Raw genomic sequence first — 21026 nt, forward strand, 5'->3', positions numbered from 1 at the left:
CCTGTCCCTCCTGCTGCCCTTCAGGCCTGCCCCTCCTGCTCTGGGGATATCCTCTCCCAAGGAGTGTCCATCTGAGCCTAGTTCTGACCCGTAGTGGTAGGGGGAGATCCCCAGGAGGTTTCCCCATTTCCTTCCATACAAAGCTATTTTCGAGCCACTTTGGCGCTTTTGTGAATCTTGCTCCATTTTAAACGTGACAGGGGACCCATTTGGCTGCCCAGTAGGAGTTCTGGCATGAACCACCTGATAAGAATGGCGTGTTGATGTGAAATGCCTGCGTTGTTCCCGCAGTCCACCAGAGGTGGCGCCACTGGCTCCTATGGATCAGGGTGGATTGGGGTTGTCTACCCACTAGCACTATGGTTACAGGAACCCTTGATGATACCCAGTTTCCTCTGCATCCCAGCCCCATCCTCCATCCTCCATCCTCCATCCTCCCAGATGTGTGTGTCCTACTGTCTGTCCTCCTATGTTCCTCCAACCCCTCTCCCACTGTCTTGCCTGCCCAGCCCTAACAACTCCTGGCGTGTCTAGCTTGGTAAAGCTTTGTGCTTGGTGCTCAGTTGAACCTTCAAACCAATTAGACTTCACCAACTACCTCACAACACAGCCTTGGGAAGGTCTCTTCATGCTCATGCCCACCTCAGGTGACCGGCCCGCTGGGCCATGGCTTCTCAGACAGATTTTTTGCCCCGTGTGAGTTCTCTCTCTCTCTCTCTCTCTCTCTCTCTCTCTCTCTCTCACACACACACACACACACACACACGCACACCCATACACAGAGAGGGCCTCTTAAGGAAGGCCCCTGGCACTGTTTCTCTCAGTTATCTGGAACGGCTGGCTGGCTCGGGACAGACCAAGGGGTGAGGCAATAGCCGTCCACACGCTGTGCTTGTTGGACACGGGACCTGTCATGTGTCAGCATCTGTGTTTTGTTTTGTTTCTTATTTCACAGCGCTCTCTTTTGTTTGGACGTTGTGCCATTAACCTGGGTTCTTGTGTGTGTGCCTGTCTCTCATCCTTTCTTTTTTCTCTCCCTCCCTCTCTCGCCTGCACCCCGTGTTGCATGTGGCTGCCCCAGGGAGTAAAGGGCCAACCAGGCGAGAAGGTGAGTCCACACTTTCCCCTCTGCCCTTCCGTCCCAGCCTCTGCTTCCGCCTCGTGTACTCTTGGGGGTGCTTTCCGAGGCCCCCACTCAGCCCTCCTCCTGGAGCGTGCAGGCAAGACAGAGGTGCCAGCCGTGCCCTCGCAGCCTCTCACAGCCCTGTTTCCTAACAGCTTCAGGCAGGAGACGTGGGTTTCCTGGGCTAAGGCCCCAGCTTCCCTGGCTGAGTGGGTGACCCCTGCCTGTTGAGGCCTCCTGTGGCCCGGAGCTCTGATTCCAAGCCTTAGGCTGTCACCTTTGCCAGAGGCAAGGAGAGTGCCAGTCCCGTTTTATGTGGGATGCAGCGCCCTGCCTTCCTCCCGGCAGGGATCCTTCTGTCAGAGCCTCACCTCCCACCCCCATCTGTGTTCCATGCACCCTCCATTCTCCTTCTGTTGCCCCTCCCCACCAGACTCTGGCCCAGACTTCACCCCTCTGTGTGTCACCCTGAAACCAGAACTAGGAAGTTGCAGGCAGCTCCAGCCTTCAGGCTCAGGGCTACTGGGCGCACACAGCAAGTGCGTCCCTTGTCCCCACTCCCTATGTTCAGCAACTCTACCCAGGTGCAAGCCTCTGTTCCCCAGTGGCAGGGTGTGCAGCCCCGTGGGTATTTGGGGCTGAGGGTGAGGAGGAAGATGAGGGGGTTTGAAACTTGAGTGGGGCTGGGGCAGGTTGGAGAGTGTCCTGAGCAGGGCCGTGGGGAGAGGCCTCTGGGGCCTGAGCAGCCCTGGCTGAGCTGTGTCCCCTCCCTCTCCCCTGCCTCCCGCCCTCCCTCCCTGTGCTGCCCTCTTGCCCATCTTGGCACTGAATCCTCCTCTCCCCGCTTCCTCTTCCGGCCTGGGGTCCTACTGCCCTCTTTCCCTGGTCCACGCATCTTACGCTTTGGCTATGTCTCTTCTTGCTTCATCCCTCCTGCTTCCCTGATACCCTTATTGATCCCTCCCGATGCCCCGTTCATTCCCTCTGTATCTCTTCTCCTCTGATCCCTCCTCCTCCTCCACATCCTCTGGTCCCCTCTGTCCTTCCGCCTCTGGCTGGCACCCCACCGTCACCTGCTCCTCCTTCCCCACCGGCCAGCCCTGTCTTTTCCCACCCCTGTCACCTCCTGCCCCTGCCCCTCGCTCCTCTCCCTCTCTTCTCTCCCTCTTCCGTAGGGGGCCCCAGGAGATGCCGGGATGTCCATCATCGGTCCCCGCGGCCCCCCTGTAAGTGTTTTTGCTTTTCTTGGGGGTGGGCAGGTTGGATGAGTTAATGAAAAGGTCTTGGGATGGCGGCAGCGCTCGTCTGGGCTGTGGCTCTGGGTGGCGGACACCGTGTGATGTGGTCGCCAAGCCAGGCCCTGGGGATGCTGTGATGTGAATGAGACTGGTCGGACTAAATAGACCGAAATTGCAGCCTCATGGGAGGGTTCTCAAGGGCCTACCCGCTAGCCACGAAAGTGCAGCAGGTGGCCCTGCTGTTTACAGGCAGAAGAAAACAGTGCTTGCTCTTGTTCAGAGGGTGTGCTCCAGCTTTCCAGGGGACAGGCCTTGTTTCCGGAAGCCCATGGAGCAGAAACCCAGAGTCCAGATTCCCTGATCTGACACCCACTCCTGGTCCTGGCAGAGGCCTGACCCACTACTCGCCTTAAAGGTCCTTTTTGTGCTCAGCCCGGGTCCTGTGTCTTAGTGCCTCCACCCAGCGGCCGGGGGCTTGGGAAAATCAGAGAGAATTCCATTCAGATATGCTTCCTTGGGGACCAAAAGCGGGACATGGGTGATGATGCAGGAAGATACTGTGATATGGGAAGGAGGACTGGCTGTTTTTCTCATAGCGCCTGAACTGCAAAACTTGAATAAAATCGCCAAATGGCATGGTGCAAAGGACCTCAGCTGTGGCCTAGCACAGCCCTCTCAGAAAGGGAAACTGAGGCCCACAGAGAGGAAAGGGCTTGGCCAGGGTCCCCCACATTGAGGCTGGGTCAGGATTAGAACACAGGGGGGCACCTACGGCTTCCACCACAGCAGCAGGCCACCATTTCCACACTGCGCTGTGCGCTTTCCCTGACCTGCCAGGCATGGTGAGAGAGTGCAGGGAGCAGAGGGCTGGCCTCCGGGCGTCTGAGGCTAGCACAGCGGATGGATGAAGCCCGGCTTGCCCATCCCCCTGTCTTTAAGCCAGTGGAGGCAGGAGAGGGGTCAGAGAGCAAATTACATCCAAGGGAGGGAGCTATGATGAGCTAAACAGCCAGGGAGGGGCTGTGGTGAGAACTGGGAGCTGAAAAGTAGAGCCAGTCGCACTGCTTGGCAACTGAAGAAGGTCAGAGAGGGGAGCTGAAGGATGGAGCTAGAGAGCAGGGCAAGCATGTTAGGGGCCTGGGCTGGAGGCAGGGTTTGAAGGGTCCTGGGCTACGTGGACACAGCCTTGGCAAGGTTTCCTCGGGCTCAGACCACAATGATAACGCTAAGGGCTGATCCTTGGCGCTCACTCTGTGGCAGGCAGTATCCTGAGACTTTTACACGTAGTAACTCACTTAATCCTGCCAAGAGCCCCACCCACAGGTAGGTACTGTTAGCACCTCTGTTTTATAGATGAGATAAGTGAGGCACAGAGAGGTTGAGTGACTTGCCCAAGGTCATACGCTCGAGTGTCGTCACTCTGGGATTTGATCACTCAGCCAGGCTGTGTGGCTCGGAGTCTGCCTCTGAACCCCACTGCTACCGCAGACCACCACTCCACGTGGTAACCATCTGTGGGCTCACGTGGCCACAGCCCTTGTGGGACGGGAGGTCTCTGTGTATTGGGGGAGCCACAGCTTGGATGCCCTGGGCCCAGTTGTTCCTGAGGAAGGTGGTACCGAGCCAGAGGGGTGACTGGGAAATGGGAAGGACAGACCCCCAGGTTCTGATGGCAAGGACCGAGCCTGGGGTGGGCCTTTTAGGACAGGAAGTAACATAGAACACAGGTCCTACCCTTAGGCCACCATCTCTGCCTCATGGTCTCACCACAGAGGTTCCATTGTGTCAATCATACGGGTCCTCTAACCCTTCTAGCCACATTTTTCAGCAGCATCACATCAATAGGCTACCTAAAAGTTGTTGAAAAGGCCTCACTTCTGGAGAACGTGCTCGGGCAGTGGTCTGCCTCCGCTGCCCTGGCTTCCCGCCCCACATCGTAAGTCTAATCAGCAACATACCTTCCTCGTTGGATTTGATTCCAATGGTGAAAGCACCTTCTATTCAAGTAACAGGAATGACTTCTGTCTCCTGGGCCCCCTACGTCCAGTGCTGAAAGCTCGTGTATGCACCAGTCTCTTAGTCCTTTCAACAAAGCTGTGAGGCAGGCCACGCCAGCCCATTTCCCAGAGAAGGAAACTGAGTTTCATAACTACCTGTGGTTACACAGCGGGAGCTTGGGTTGGGCCAAGTCAGCTTCATTCCAAAGCCGGCATTCTTTCCCAAACACCCCCTTCCATGTTTTAAGCTGTACTATTTGAAAAGGATATTTACCTTAAGGAGAAAAATTGTTCTCCCTGTGGGTGCCATGTGGTGCTAAGAGAGGTTTTACGGCACCAAGAGGCATGACCAAGCCTGATGTCCTCCAGCTTTGGCCTGTGGGTCACCATCACCCAAACGGCTGAGGCCACCCCTGCCGAGTCTGCACTAGACACTACCTCAGCTCCTCCGCAGAAGCCACATGGAGCCGGTGAGAGGGAACCAGGGAAGACAAAAGAGACCATTTGTCATGAAAAGGTAGAGGTCAAGTGGGCAAGTCCTCTGTGGCCAGGGATGTTGGGGAACATGTGGCTTTCCACTTGGCTAGGAAGGGCCCAGCATACATGCTGCCCCAGGGGCCACCTGAATCCTCTTCGAACTTCATAAATGATCTAAGCAAGGGGGCACCACCAGGCACTTTGGAGAAGGATGGTTCACATTCCAGTGAAGCAAGATGCTGGAGCAGTCACCCCATTAAACTGAGGAGGAGGCTGGGACATCGAGACCCTGGCTAGCTCAGCAGGAACTGGGAAGGTCACCTGCAGGCTAGGAAATGTCCCCCTTCTCTAAGGGAGCTCCCTCCCTCCCTGAGCCCTCCAGATTCTCCATGGGGGCCAGAAGAGCCATCAGAACTTGCCGCCTGATTCACAGGGAGCTACCCCCCTCCATATCGATACACCCCATGAGAGTTTCTTGGCTTATTTATTCCCTTAATGTTTATTAGGCACCTACTGCGTGCGAGGTACTGGGTAGGCGATGAAAACCTGACTGCCGCCAGCTTGCCCCTTTGCACAGAAACCAGCAATCTCATAGTGATTACAATCCAGACAGTCAGTGCTCAGCCAGGGGCAGTTAGGAAGCTGTGGGGGCATGGAGGAGGACCCGACTTGGGGTATTAGCTGGCTCACAACCGCTCACAAGAGCGTGTCATGCATACTCTTCCCAATTCTGTGTTCAGTGGCATCACGGTGGGAGCTTGAATTCAGCCGTGGTGGGAGTATTTACACCACAGAAATTGGCAAATGCTGTACAAAGCAGGAGTCTGCTCACCCCCTCCCACCCGCCGCCACCAGTGATTAAACACCAGCACCGAGTCTTGTTTGAAAGATAATCAGCCCTGACTTGGAGAGGAGGTAAAATGAGCAGGCTCTGGGTGGGATACAGTGAGCCTCGTTCAGGGCTCAGATAGGAGGGAAGGGAGAGTTCCTCATAGGCTATTCCTAACCAGAACCTTCTGTGTTCATGTTGCTTTGCCTCGCAAGTTGCAGGTAGGAGGAAGGTAGGGAAGAGTGTCCTCTTGGGGGATCCACTTGGCTCCCTCTCCACCCTGGCCTTGAGTGAAGGGAAGAGATCTCAGAGAGCAAGGTAAAGCTTATTTCCCTTGCTCTTGTTTAGAAGGATATATAAATCTATAAATTAATCAACAAATCTATAATCCATAATTTTATTATGATCCTAATCCAAGTGAATTTTTTATGGGGTTGGGAGGTCAACAAAATAATATTCAATTTCATTTGGAAAAAATAAGCTTGTGAGGATGTCGGGAAAATTCTACAAAAAAGATTAAGGGGGATGGTGAGGTGGAGCGAGTTGTGCTACTAGATGTCAAAATGTATCGTGTAAACAGAGCAATCACAACAACACCTAAAATAGAATGGGGAGGCCAGAAATAAAGCTAACTGCACCTAGGAAATTGGTCCATGATAAAGGCTTCATTTCACAATAGAAAGAGAAAACTAGATTGTTCAGGAAATGGTGCTGGGACAACTAACAACATCATTTAGACAAAGGTTAAACAAAACCCAAAAAATGGCTTAAAAAAAAGCTGAATCTCTCCATCACTTGTTATAGCAGAATAAATTTCAAATGAAAATACTTAGATGTAATACATAAAAACCCAAACTACGAGGACAAAGCGTGAGCAAACATTTAATAATTTTCAACTGGGGAAGGCCCTTCAAAACACGACCTAAAACCCAGAAGCCACAGGAAAAGATTGATGAGTTTGTCAACATACATGTAAAACATCCACATGGCAAAAAATATGTCATAAAAAAGACAAATGCCAAATTGGAAAGAATATTCGCAACGCATACGATTATCAAAGAATTACTGGCTTAACGAAGAGCTTTGCTCAAATCAATAGGAAAAAGCAAAACAGCCTCGTATAAAATGCTGGTGAAGAACACAAACAGGCCATTCACAAATAAATAGGACCAGCAGTAAACATCGGAAGAGATGTCCAACCTCAGCCTAAAATTGGAGAGATGTAAATTAAAATCCAGTTCCAAGTTTCTCCAAGTGCCTACCCAGGCCCAACCTCTTCAGGAAGTAGAGTCCCAGTTTCCATTTGGTCAATGACAACATTCTTCCCAACATCCCTGAAAAAGCTTTGGTTAGCCCTGGATTTGGCTCTGGCTTGGAGAGATGCATCCTGCTTGGAGGGCGGGCTCTGTAATTAGCCCACCCTGTGATTATCCCTGCCACGTAAACATTAGCCGGAGTGGGACTTAAAGATGCTTCTTGGAGTCCTCTGCTCCTGACCTTTCCTTCAGGCCTCTCAGCGTTCAGAGTCAGAAGTTTACATTGGGAAGTTTCAGAGGTTACATTGCACGGTTTCCGGGTTTTCTCCTTGGTGCTATTCTTAGCATCCCTTATCCTCGAGAGGAGAGAAACCCAGGGCCCTGCTGATACGAGTGGCATCTCCTCCCTCTTGCCCTTTTGGCCCCTGCCACAAGCCTGTCCTGAGCCTGCAGCACACTCCAGCTCTCTCCCTGCCTGGCGAGTGCACCCACTCTGATGGCAGGGTCCTCGTCCCACCTGGCCACGACCCCTGAGCAGAAGCCTGTGTCCACAGGAACCACTCGTGTCCACAGCTTCAAGGAGGACCCAAGCAGCCTGCAGATGTTTCAGGTTCACAGCAGATGGATCCCGAGAAATCTTTCTCTGGATAGGGTCTGCTTCTGAAACTACTGCTTGGCAAGGACAAACCTCCATGGACCCTAAGGCGTGTCGGCTTGAAAGCAGCCTTGTTTTATTCTGGCGCTATTAGGTTCAGTTCAACCCAACAAACATCCGATGATGGCAGCTACCATTTCAAAAGGCTTCACAAACATAATTGAACATAATTCAATGACCCTATGAGGTTATACTGTTGCCCTCATCCTCTAGATGAGGTAACAGAGGCACAGAGAGGTTAGACAACTTGCTCAGAGTCACACAGCCATCATCGGTGGAGGCTGCCAGACTCAAAAGCCCAAGCTTGGGAAAAGATTGTGGCTATTTCGGTCAAGGGAGGGACTTCCAAGAAGAGAGCTAAACAGCAAGAGCTGAAAGATATGTGTGTGCGGAAAGGCAGGTGAGTCAGTGTGCCTGAGCAAAGAGTCGGTGGGAAGCTGAGGCAGGAAAGGACCTGAAATGGTGGATCTGGTGACATTGGGGAAGGTCCTGAATAACGTCTGAGCAGAAGAGAGCCCTCACTGGTTCTTGAGAAGGCGAGTGGCAAGAGTCATGTTTCTTCGGTCTCCATTACCCTTGAACTCCTGCTCAGCTTTCCCTGCCCTGGATCTGCACAGCTTCATGCTGCTTCTAACCTCTGCACATCTCTTTTGTCCCGATTCTGTCCTAAACCCCTGGGCTGTGACCAGTGAACCTATTTCTAGCCTCCAACCTGAGTACCTACCTATGTGGTCCTCCACACCTCCAGGAAAGTGGTCATGAATTGATGTGCGTCCTGCAAAGATGAGGGAATCCAGAGATTGCCCCACTAGGAGAGGCCTGCTGGCCAGAGAGACGAAAGTGAGCAAGCTGACCTGTTCTGGCCTGTTCCGAAAATACACATTCTGAGCACACATCCTATTCTGGCCTGAAAACACCCATCAAGTTTTAGTACCCATCGATATCCAAACAATCCTCAGAGAAGTGGCCAGGAGCAATGACTGTAAATAAAAGGGACTTAGCAAACCGCAGTTCCGGCGTTCAGTGTAATGCGGGCCGAGTCCCCGCTCTCCTCTCCATAACCTGTTTACACGCTGAGGTTCAGTGTCCACAGCAGTGAGGTGTTCTCGGGTGGGTAGGTGGGGGGGGCGACTTCCCAGGAAGACCCAAAGGATGCTGGCCGCCTCCTTTCCCCTTCCCACCCCCAGCCCCTGGAAGAGATACCCTGTGGTGTTTCACTTCTGTCTTTACCCTCCCTGCCGGCCAGTTCACCGTGGTACATGTCTCCCCCGGATAATCACAGAGGAGTGGGAGGGAGACCGCGGCCCCTCTGTGAGCAAAGGTGAAACAGGGAACGAAGGATTGGTTTCATCTGCTCCCCAGCACCCTCACTCCTCTCCATTCTTTTCAGGGTCAGCCGGGCACTCGAGGTTTTCCTGGATTTCCGGTAAGTGGGGAGGGCTGGGCTTAGCTGTGCCCCCCGTGTCCCCCAGGGCCTGGCTGCGTTACACTTGATGCGGGGCCAGCCCTGAAGCTGCTCTTGCTCTTCCACACGCTGGTCAGTAAGGACCCTTTCCCGCAGGCTTTCATGGAGAGAAGCTCAGCACTTGGCTCATAGTGCAAGGGAGGACAGGGAAATTAATATGAAATAAAGGGGCACAGGACCGGGACAGGCAAGTGAAGTCACAGTCACAGGTTGGTACACCGGAATGTGGAACAGATGACGGAACACAACCTCCAACCTGGCTTTGAGAGGAGGTCCTCCTGGAGGAGGCATGCGGTGGCTGGATGTCCTTTGATCCCTGCCTCAGGGGCCCAAGCAGGTTCTAAGAGGGTCAGAGGAGCAGCTAGTTGCCATCACACAGGCCTCAGTGCTGGCCAGCCCTGCCTGTCCAGGATCCATCGTCCATTCTCCACCCAGGGTGAGGCAGAGGTCTGGATAGCGCTGGTGACAGCCGCCACCAGGTGCTTCTTGTGCAGGGCACCTGGCACCGCACCCGGCACACGGCATCTCACTCATGCCTCACAAGGACCCTCTGTAGAAGGTCTATTGTTCTCATTCCCATCTTAGGATTGGAAACTGCGGCTTAGGCTTACCCATGGTCACATGCCCAGTAAGTAGTCAAGCAGAGACGTGAACCCTAACTGTTGGAACCTTACCCACTGCCCCAGGCTGCCTCTTCAGCAGGAGACCGGGGAGGTTCGGTCTTTACATCTGTCCTCTTTCTGCTTTCAGGGTCCCATTGGGCTAGACGGCAAACTGGTGAGTAGACCCTCTCGGGCTGTGGGTTTCTCACCCTTCACTTGGTCCAGGTCACTAACCCAGCATCTTTTAGTCCTTCCACAAGACCCCAACTCCCTGGAAGAAGCTTCAGATAGAATGAACGGTCCTGGTGCAGAAAGGGGCTGCCAGTGGGAAGGGGAGGAAGGGCCATTGGAATGAATTGCCCCTGATCCTGGGGGCCTCCCCACAGCCGCCAAGCTGGGCTCTCAGCTTCGGGAGCAAGAGCCATGTCTAGAATTTGGTGATGCCGGGTCCTGTTGGAAGGGAGCTGGGTAAGGAGTGAGCAGATCGAGAAGAGGGATGGAGGGCTCAACAGCGAATTCTCAGAGAAGCCTGGTCACTCGCTCATGCCCTTGCTCCCAGGGCACCTTCTGTGTCTCCCGTTCTCCCAGGGTCTCTCATCCCTGTTGAGACCCCCGCACACATGTCCAAGTCCACATGGAGGCTGCTTCCCTGTCCTTCCTTTATTCATTTCAATCCTTTTGACTTGTCCCCAGAGATAAATGTTCATGGAGGAAAGGAGACCTCTACCCACTCTTAGAAAGGGGAGTAAGCTGGGGGAGACCTCGACCCTCCAATGCCCTCAGAGATGCCCCCCACAAGTGAAGGCAGTGGGTGCCAGGCCCCACCCACTCTTCTCTCCTCTGAGCAGCTGGCATCCTCTCAGATGAGGGGCCCGGCCCTCTTCTGGTCACTCCACCCCTGTAGGCCAGAGCTAAGCACAGCGAGGGCGGTCATGTCCATTTATCTCACAGACCCGTAATGGAGGGAGGAGCCACCTGTGGCAGGCTGGCGGGGCTTCTGGGTTGCAAACAGCGTGGCTGACACTCATGCTCTTCTCCTTCCAGGGCCACCCCGGACCAAAAGGGGAGATGGTAAGACACCAGCTTTCCTGTCTTCCTTCTGAGCAGTGGGGGATTGGCCTGGCCCCCATGGGCCACAGCCAAGCACTGCCTGGCAAAGGGGGCCAACCGGGACAGCAGGAGTAGCTGTCCCCACGGTCACTCCGCAGCTATGTACAACCCATCCCCCTCGGTCCTCACATCCACTCAGGGAGGCGAGGCTGCAGGGGGCTTCTCCACATGAAAAACGCGGAAAGGGAAATCCAGGGAGACTCCACGCTTGGCCACTCCCACAGAGTTAGAGGCTAGCATTCCCTCGGGTCTGAGCTTACATTCGGCGTGCACACGGGAAGCGGGAGGGCCTAGGGAACCCCCCCACCCAGTCCTTCCTCTGCGGTCTGCTTTCCTCCTGCCAGCCTTACTCTGGGCTGCCCCAGGACTCCCGGAGCCCAGAGCAGCCTGGCAGAAACGGACTGTGGCCTTCCTCCCGGCCCCTCCACCTCTGCAGAGCCTTCAAAAGGAATTGCCTCTCTCTGCAGTCTCCCCCAGGCCACTCCTTCCAGAAGGGAAAGGCCTGTCCTTGTCAGGGGACATCCACTCCAAGGTAGAGGCCCGTTCTCAGAGGGAATGATGAGCCATTAAGGGCGGATGGGCCAGCTCTGGCCGGAGTGCTGTCCTGTCTCCCCGTGTCCCAGCTTCACTGCGAGGAGCTACCTCCTGTGGACAGGCCTGGGATTTGGGCCGGGTGTGAGAGCCCCAGGGCAGGCTCCCCGTCTCCCCGTCCAGCCAGGCTCTGGGCTCGGGCCTTGCTCCAAGTGTTGCGTGAGGCCGCTCTCCACAAGTGGGGCATTGCCAGGACGCCTGAGGCCAGAGCCCTGCCTGCTGAGGGAGGCAGATAACCTTGTGGGTGGAAAAGAAGATGGAGGAGTGTTGGCTGGGAGGCCTGGGCTCTAGCCCCAGCTCCCCCCGACTTGCCATGGGAACCTTGGCCACTCAGCTCCCTCTGGACCTCAGCCTGTCTGCTTGACTCAGACTCAACTAACATTTAGTGAGGGCTTTCCGTTTGGTGGCCTGGGACTAAGGGCTGCACATATATCATCTCACTTCATCCTCACAGCACCCTGGGCTCTGGGTCCTGTCAGTGGCCCCTTTGACAGCTGTGGAAAGGGAAGCTGCGAGAGACTAATTTGCCCGAAGTCACACGATGAGGGAGCATCCAAAACAAGATCCAAACCAGTTCTTGATGCCGTCCCTCCGCATTTTATTTCCTTTCTCTCTCTCCTTATTTCCTTGTTTCCCTTCCTTCCTTTAACACATTTTTATTCCGTATCTGCACTATGCTGGGCACTGTGCCAGGTGCTTTGGGTACAGACAGAGGTAAGGAAGGCTCTGTCCTGCCATCCTGGAGCTCACCAGGTAGAGAGGGAGGCACACATTTAAATAATCATCAACAATCACCGAATTGCCTTTGCAGTCAGTGCTCCAAAAAGACAGGGCCTGTTACCCTGAGAAACGGCGGTATGACAGCGGCATGTCACCCACACGGAGGGTCAGAGAGGTGTTTCTGAGAAAGAGACTTGAACTGGGGCCTGAGGGATGAGTATTAAACTAACGTAAAAGGGGATGGAAAGGAGCCTCTGGACATGTGAGAACAGCATGTGCAAAGGCCCCGGGGCAGGAAAGTCCTTAAAATATCCACAGAACTGGAAGAAGGGCAGTGAGGCACTGGAGGCAGCAGGTAGTGCTGGCGTTGGAATCCAGGTCCCCCGGCCAGCTTTCCTCTCCATCCCCGCCACCTCCACTGCAAAAGCATTTCTTGTGTCCCCTACCCTGTTCCGACGTGTGCTGTGCACATGCATGAAGTAATGGAGACCAAGGCAGGAATAAACTCCCATGCCGCCATTGCGGTAGAGGCATAAGGCGTTTGGATGCCAGAAGTTTGGGGTGCTTACCCCCTCCGACCCCTTCCTGTGTCCTGATGCTATCGGATGGTCTGGGCGTCCAGAAGTAATAACGATGGTCACCAACTAGCACGATTCTGTTATCCTCATAATGACTTATTATTCCCACTCTACAAGGGGAGATAAAGGCACAGAGAGATTAAGTATATTGCTTGAGGCTACACAGCCCGTAAATAAGAGCAGGGATTAAGACCCACATGGTGAGATCTTACCCCTTCACCACATCTCCTTTCTGCGGCCAGGGCCCTTTGTCTTGAAGGACAGGAACCCTTCTTTGGGGCTCCTGTTCCTGCCATCTCTGCCCTCCCCATTTGACTACCCATGAGGCCTCCCTGTCTGTTCAGGGGTCAGAGCTAACTCAGGCGGAAATCGTGGGGCGGTCCCACCTCCCATTAGCCCCCATCAGTGTGATAGATGCCCTGTCTGTCTGACAGTCATCCGTCAAAATCCGACAGGCCACAGAGCCCTTTAGGCTCCTGTTTGGCTTGGCACGGGAACCCCAAACTATTAATTCAACACACTCTCTGGTGTAATTATCTTGGCCTGGTTATCACCTGTCCATCTCCTCCTCACCTCTCTCCCAAATAGTTTTTCCTCTGCTAAGTGTCCAACATGGGGGGCTGGGGCTCACCCTCATGAGCTTAACCTGTGTCCTCACCTGTCAAAAGGGTCACCTTTGTCCCCCATACCTCACAGTAGCCCTGAGAACCTGATGTAAGGTGTAGACCGGATTGGAGTCCCACAAGTGCTAAGAGTCAGGAGTCTGAATTCACAACTTATCTTACCCCTCACAGGCTGTCCTAAAGGGGGACGAGTTAGTTCACACCAAGTGCTTAGCACGTTGCCTGGCACAAAGGAAGTACGACAAGTGCCTTAGCCAGCATATCACCCATGACCTGCCTCCCAGGCGCGGCTGCTATTCAGCTAGAGCTAATTGATGCCATGTGTTGCTGAACCTTAAAATAATAAGAGAAACTTGAAATCCAGGTTTTTGTGTGCTCTCTTCACTTTTAAATGTTGTCAATTCACTGAAATAAACTATGCAGGGTCAACCAAATGCCGTTGGGGACCACGACTGTCCCACAGGCCACCGTTTGGGTCGCCTGGACTCACAGCTCTGTCTGTGCAGGACTGAACCTTTGTTTATTTCTTCACCCCCGGCCCTCCCTCTCTCATCCAGCTCCTTTCTCTCTCCCGAGAGAGGGTGGCCTGGTCACCTTCCAGATGCATCGCATTCTGCTGAACTTGATACTAACCACTTGGTCAGCACGAGGGCTGGGGTACCACAGGGACTGTGTCCCAAAGGCCACTTGTCCCCTCCCATGTAACTCCTGGGACTTTCCCAGTTTGGTGGTTAGTCCAGTTGGAAAGTTGGGGGCTAGAGAAGGCTCTTCTCCCACCCAGAAGGATATATCCCTGGGTATCCTGAGTTCTTCAAGCTCCAAAGAGACTGCTCCAGCAGGCGGGCCTCACAGGCCCTCAGCATGGTAGCTGGAAGGGACCTCAGTCCCCCGAGACGGGGGCCCTGCCTGTGGCCGTAGCCATGCGTTCTAGCAGCCCTGCCTCCCGAGGTCCAGCCCAGATCAGCGTGAGGCAGAGTGGAAACAGCTGGGTCCTCATGGCCAGACAAAGCTGGGCTCCCACCCCAGTGCCACCCCTTGCTGAGCCTCGTCTCCCTCACCTCCTGCAGGAGAGGGAGCGCCCATCTCATGGGCGAGTGCGGGTGGCAGCTCAGCACCTCTGAAAGCCTGCCTCCCAGTCGGTCCTCGAGATGGAGGCGCGAGTCCCCCGTCTTCCCTTCAACCTCAGCCTCAGCTCAGGCTCCTGAGAGAGCCAGCTGGACACTGTCCTCCTCAGCCAACGTGGGTCCACCCTGAACCCGGGCTCCTTTCTCAACCCTGCCAACTTGACAAGACCTCCCGGAAAGAAACCTCAAGGTCTCTTACGTTCCTCCAAGGGGCCCAGGACATGACTTAAGTCGCCAACTTCCTGCTTCCTCTTTTTCGCCCAAAGTTTCTCCAAAGCTGTGAGAAGATAGGGATGAGGCAGGCCATTCACAGTGGCAGAGCCCTGCCAGACCTGCCAATGCAGGTGGAGGAACGAATGAAGGATGGCATCTGTTCTTCATCTCAGGCATGGAGGGTGGGCAGGGCACAGCTAGCCACGTCCACTGATGGATGAAGAAGCTGAGACATGGTATATAGGCCATACCACCTGGAATATCGCAGACGCAGACATGGGTGGCGGAGTACAACCTGTGGGACCCTGGGCATTCCGAAAAACGCCTGGAAGCCCAGATTCTAGCACAATCCCCACCTAGCGCTGCCTGTCTGATCCGCCTGCTTTCTGTGCACCCACTGACCTGTGTGTGTTTCCTCCCACAGGGCCTGATGGGTCCCCGAGGACAGCCGGTTGGTACCCCGTCCCAATGTTCCCCAGCGAAGAGGCTTCGGGCTGCTGTGTCCTTAGCTTCAGTTTCTAACTCTCTCATTTCCATCTCTTTGTAGGGACCTCAAGGACAAAAAGGAGAAAAGGTAAGCCTGATGGAGGTTTTCTAGAATTTTCATCTCAGGAAACAGCCCCCAATAGGTAGAAAGGGGTCCAGAGTAGTTATTTTCAAACTTTACTTCTTATCAGCAGAATCAGGGCGCCCACCATGGCACCGAGGTATAGGAGAGAGAAAAGGAAAGCTGCTCTGGGTCATTTTCTGTTCTTGGGGTGCGGGGTGGGCGGCTGGACGGCCTGGAGCCGCCCTCCTCAGCCTCTTTCTCGGCCCCTCCCTCCTGCCACCTCCACCGCTTTCCATGAGCCTCTAGGATTTTGAGGTGTCAGTGTGTAAGCCACGGGCCTGACCCCCTTCCCGGTCTCCTGCACACTCCATCTCCTTGAATATCTGATGGAGACAGCCGGGCTTGCCCCTGGGCAGGTAATACAGGGACCTGCACCGCCAGCTCAGAGGTGTCTCCGAGGACCCTGTTACCCACAACCTGCCTCGCTGTCTGCTGTTCCCACCCAGGGGTTCCTGTTCAGGGCCATTGGGTGGACCACCCAGAGGGTCATCCTTTCTGAAAGATACCTCCAGCCAGGCATGGAGCGTAACTCCTGACTGTGCAGTCATGGCAAGTGGTACATGGCGGCAGTCCTTCCCCAGGCTCCATGGGGCCACGTGCACGCAGGCCCTGGGGGCTTCTCCCCTGCTGCCAGCCAGGGGTGAGGGAGGGAATTCGTTCTCTTGCCTCGGACAGCTCCGTCTAGGACCAGAGCAGGGCTGGCGGGTGATGAGTGTGCGCGGTGTGTCCACAAGTCCTGAGCGTGTCCCTGAGGCCCCGCCCACCAACCTTCTCTGCCTCACACCTTCTCCTTCCCTCTCTCCCAGGGTCAGTGTGGAGAGTACCCACACCGGGTAAGTGAACCCCTAAAACGGATCCATCCTGGGGCGCAGCCCCCAGTTCAGCCTCGTCTCCCTGGGGGCACCTACAGAGCTTGGGAACAGGATCATACAGCCTCCTCTGTGCTCAGTAGCCAGAGCAGGGGCCGTGGAGGTGGCGGTGTGTTTGCCCAGCCCGGGAGTATGCCTGGGGGTCCGTCTGTGTGTTTGTGCAGAGCCGGTCTCTAGCACTCGTGTTCCCCTTCACCCTCTGACCCCGTGCGTGTCTTCTTATATCTGCCCCGTGCTGGCTGGGCTGCGAGTCTCCCAGGAGGTGCGTATCTGGAAGTCTGTGTGCCGGCTGTGCATCACCCTCTCTATAAGGCCGTGTGGCTTGTGTGTGTGTGTGTGTGTGTGTGTGTGTGTGTGTGTGTGACAGAGAGAGAGAGAGAGAAAGAGAGAGAGAGAGAGAGAGAGAGACTGTGTGTGCATGTCTGGCTGCCTTCCCTGGCTGAATCAGAGGGACTTTTGGGTTAGTCATTGTTTCAGATGACCAGATGGCCCAACCTCAATGGTGGGACATAATTGGGGACGGACTATATCAATTCAAGGGTAAAATCTCTGCTTTGCCTCTTGAAGAAGAGGACACTCTTTCCAAGCAGAGTGGGGGATTTCAGGGCTGGGATGGTCTCCCAGTCCTCCCAACCCCCACCAGCTCCCTCCTTTCCTGGCTCTACCCCAGAGGACAGAGCCCAAAACTGTAGTCATCCTATTAAGAACCTGTAAACGATCTGCCAACAGCAGAGCCATTCTTGGCACAGGGAGGGCGAAGGTGTGCACTGCTTCCTGCAGCGAGAGACCCATGAGGCGGGACCAGGACAATACCCCGTTTTGTGGATCGGCCTTGCCCCTCTTAGACCTGGGCATAAGGAATAGGGAGGGCGGGCATCATTAGGGGTCCGTCCCTTGTCAGGGGTCCGTCCCTTGTCATTTTACCCAGAAACACACACAGTGTGGCTCGCTGGCCACCCACCCCTGCCAGGTAAGGAGATTAAACACAAGCCAGGCTCAGAGTCCACTGAGTTGCGGAAGGCCACCAGAAGGGTCTTGCTAGCAGGGTTTAGCCAGTCCAACTCTGAGCCCTGGGTTCCTGGGCCAGGGTGAGGACTCAGGGAGCCTTGAACATGAGTAACTGGAGGGGGTTGAGACCCAGGCTAGACTGGGCCTGGGCAGGGGCACAGGCCGGCAGCAGTGTAGACACAGCCAGCCTGTCAATGGCATGTGCTCCAGAGACGCAGGGGCCCTGGTGTTCCGGCCAGCCTGATCCTGATACAATAATAGAAGGTCAGCTGTGTTTATTTGAAACGCTGGCCTCACAGGATTGTTATGTTGCCTGAAAGACAGACAGCATGCCCCAGTACAAAAGACAACACAATTGCAGATGCTTTGGCAGTGTGTCCTCGGTCCTGAGCGAACACATGAGGCTGGTGGGAGGGGGGGCCCTCGGCCCTCAGCCCAACACGAGAAGAGGGAGAGGGCAGGGTTAGAAGGCTCCAGAAACACCTTGGCCACAGGGTACAGCAAAACATGGCTTTATGCCCATGGCAGTGTGGGGGACAAGTCAGGCAGGGGTGAGAGCATATTTGGGGACCCAGTTGGTGGGCAGGGCAAGGCAGCTGGCACCCTCTGTTTATTTGGAAGTGAGTAGGAAAGCAGGGGGCTCCTAGGGCAAGTGGTCTGTTGGCTTTCTGAGGGGTCTGCGGTTGTGCTGGGGTGGCATTCCTCCGGGTCCACAAGATACCAAGCGATACAGCCTGGTCCCTGCCTCTGCTCCAGCCTGAAGCACGCCCAAGAGGGGGAGGGGGGGAATGGAGCCCCTGGGACGGGGCGCTGGTGTCTGTGGGCTCTGACATTCACTCTCCCTGTTGCCCTATCTCTGCCACTTCCATCCCCTCCCACACCAGGAGTACCTAAGCAGCACTCTAGCAGCTCTGCGCTCCAACCAGATAATTACCCTGAAGGTTTGTAGGTTGTGGAGAGTCTCCTGGCCCTGCTCTGCTGAGAGGCACCCTGGACACAGAGCCCAACATTGCATGTTCTCAGGCCTCTAGTGGGAGGGGGTGGGGCTTTTGGTGCAGTGGCTCCCCATGAAGGCAGCAATGACCTGGAGGGGCTATGATTGGGCCCCGGAGTCCCCCAGCTGGGCACGTTCTCAGCCCAGGTGGCCCCTGGTTCTTAACACTCATCCCAGGGAGCTCATGTGAGTTAAAATACTTTCAAAAATGAGGGGGTGATTATCTGCCATCTTTGTTTTCGCCCGGGTTCTAACTGCTTCCTAAAGCAATGGAGTGCTCAGCTTCCATGGGTAGAGAGAGACTGGAAGCAGCAAGAATTTCCAGACATGAAAATCACATTTGACAATGTGATTGTAAGTTGCTTCCACCCAACAAGTTGTTGAACATGTCAGAGACATCTTGGCCCGGCCTCTGTTTTCCAAGCCCCCCAGCCCCAGGATGAGCCCTCACTAGCACTTAGCTTGTGCCCACACTGGCCACACCCTCCGCCGGCTCAGCCCCGGGGCGCCGGGCTTGGCACTGCCCTTGACCACCTCCCCGGATTCGCTGACACCAGCCCTTCTCGTTCAACCAAAAAAAGAACCCAGAGGTCTCCGCACACCAGCCTGGCTTCAAGTACCAATTTAGCTGGTCCTGTGGCTCCCTACGTAGCCAAAGCCCCCAGTCGGCTGCCCCAGCCCAGCAGGCTGTGTCCACAACCAGGGGTGGGCGGGGCCAGCGGTGCGATGCTGCGCCACGTGTCAGGCGGCCTCTTCAGCCCAGCACGGCCACGGAGGGCAGGTCCAGCCAAGGAGGGCCACGCTCCCAGTCAGGGGGTGCTGCTGGCCAACCCTGGAAGGGCCACTCCTCCTTCCGGGGATGGCGTGCCGTCCAAGGGCAAACACTGCACCCCACAAGCTGCAAGAGTGCCCCGTCCCCACCTCCCCTCCCTCTGCCTCACGCTCGCTAATCTCTCTTCTCTCTTCCTCTCCTCCGCTCCCTCTTGGCCGCCCTGCCTTCCTGGCGACTTTTCGGCATCCTCCTGAACACCTGCGATCTTTGGCCTTTGCCCTCTGGCCTTCCAACTCATCTTTCTCCTCAGCTGCTGCCTCTCCTCAATTCAGTGCGACTGGCTCCACCCCCAGTCATAAAAAGGCGGACCTTCCAGGTAGACCCCCTTCCCTTTGCCCAAACCTTGCACACGCACGTGTGGCTTCCCCAGCGGCTTGCCAAGTCTCTGGGCCCTGACAGGCCAGCGGGGGTTGTAGACGAAGCCAGAACCTCACTCTGCTTTGGTTAAATTAGACAGAAATGGACCCATGAATGCCATATACATGGAAATACACAACACCCAGAGCCAGCAGACCCACAACTGCCCCCATACCATTACTACGCATAACAGCCGTTACTGGGTGCCAACCACTGCGTTACACATTTTACAGGCCTGATTTCATCTAATTCTCTCAACAGTTTTATGAATTAGGCATGGTCATCCTTATTTCACTGATGAGGAAATCAAGGCTCAGAGATGTTAAGTAAGTTGCCCAAGGTCACACAGTAAATTGCAGAGCACCCGGGTTCTCTGCCTCTTACTAGCTGTGAGATTTGGGGCAAGTTACTTAACCTCTCTGTGCCTCAGCTTTCTCATTTGTAAAATAAGGATAATAACAGTTCCTACTGCGTAGGATTATTGTGTATGCAAAGCACTTGGAATAGTTACTGACACAGTTTAAGTGCTAATTGAGGGTCAGAGAGAAGTGAATTTGTGCCCAAGGTCACCCAAACAGCAAGAGGCAGAATGGGAACTGGCAGCCAGGTCTTTAGCTCCCACACCCATGGCTCTCAGTTGGGCCTACACGCTTTATACTTAGAAATGCAGATTGTTTAGCATCTGATCATCTGGTCAACTGAGTTTGAGGAGTGAGGACGTTTACAGAGGGAATGTAGCGCACAGCCAACAGGTGTAAGCACTGTGAGCTCCTGCTTCTTTCTTCCTCTCTTCCTGACCCAAGGAGGCTGGGATAGGACCAGATCACAAAGAACAAGAGACCTTAGACTCAGGGACCAGGCAAAGGTAGTGCAGCTTGGTTCCAGGCCGGGCCCCATGGGTTCCACCCAAGCCTGTAGCCTTCCTGACACTACCTAGGGGGCACCCCCAAGGCCACAGGGATCCTGGAAATGGCAGGGCTCAGGACGCAGTCTGAAAGCCTGACAGCAGGGCCTGGAGCCACCATCTGGCCTGACTCAGGAGTCAGGAGCCCAGGGGCCTGCCTGTATGTCAGGCACCTGATTGAACAAGGCTGAAAAGAATCACTCCAATTAACAGCTAAAAATACAGAGACACGTGATGCATGTGCTACCCGAGCCTGCATATCCCATGACACCAGCCAAATCCTCGAGAGTCTCCGTGTGCTCCGAGCGTATGGCTCTTCAGGGGGCCCACTGGCAGCTCTGAGAGGGACCAGGCCCTCCCCACTGTCACCCACCCCACTGTCACCCTCCTCTACCCATGCCAGATCCCATTTCCAGGAGAGCCGAGTCCTTGCTTTCAGAGCAGCCATTCACCTCAACCCCTAGCAGCCGCCTCCTGGCTTAGTTGTATTAGCTACCATTTGTTGAGCCCTCGCTGGGTTCCAGGCACTGTCGTAAGAATTCTGCATGGATTATCTCATGGAACCCCATACCAGCCACCCAGCGGTGGTGGCACCTCCATCATCATCATCCCCACCTTACAGATGAAGAAACTGAGAGGGGGCCCAGGCATGTTCTGCCTCCCTTTTCAAGAGCAAGGGGTGGGTGAGCCAGAACCTTCTGTGCTGCCCTGACCTGGTTTCCAAAGTAGAGAGAGAAGAATAGGGGCCCCTATTCTTTCTGCTGCAGCTTCTGCCTGGAGAATAAGGTTTTTATGCTGTCAGCCGTCGTGCGACATAAAAGGGCTTGTCCATTTCCTATCAATAAACCAAT

The 21026-nt window shown here is 55.0% G+C and overlaps 1 protein-coding gene across 1 annotated transcript in view; it reads left to right on the forward strand.

Annotated features, from left to right (window-relative positions):
- Positions 1–1000: 1000 nt before the first annotated feature.
- COL13A1 (collagen type XIII alpha 1 chain) overlaps positions 1001–21026 on the forward strand; it is a 74330-nt gene continuing 54304 nt past the window's right edge. The window contains exons 1-9 of the mRNA XM_033130873.1: positions 1001–1108; positions 2299–2349; positions 8966–9001; positions 9791–9817; positions 10687–10713; positions 15026–15052; positions 15149–15175; positions 16018–16044; positions 19165–19230. Coding sequence (XP_032986764.1) covers positions 1067–1108; positions 2299–2349; positions 8966–9001; positions 9791–9817; positions 10687–10713; positions 15026–15052; positions 15149–15175; positions 16018–16044; positions 19165–19230 — 330 coding nt within the window. The 5' untranslated portion in view covers positions 1001–1066. The remainder of the gene's footprint in view (positions 1109–2298; positions 2350–8965; positions 9002–9790; positions 9818–10686; positions 10714–15025; positions 15053–15148; positions 15176–16017; positions 16045–19164; positions 19231–21026) is intronic.

Source organism: Rhinolophus ferrumequinum, chromosome 16 (assembly GCF_004115265.2).
Source record: "Rhinolophus ferrumequinum isolate MPI-CBG mRhiFer1 chromosome 16, mRhiFer1_v1.p, whole genome shotgun sequence".
NCBI classification, from domain to species: Eukaryota; Metazoa; Chordata; class Mammalia; order Chiroptera; family Rhinolophidae; genus Rhinolophus; species Rhinolophus ferrumequinum.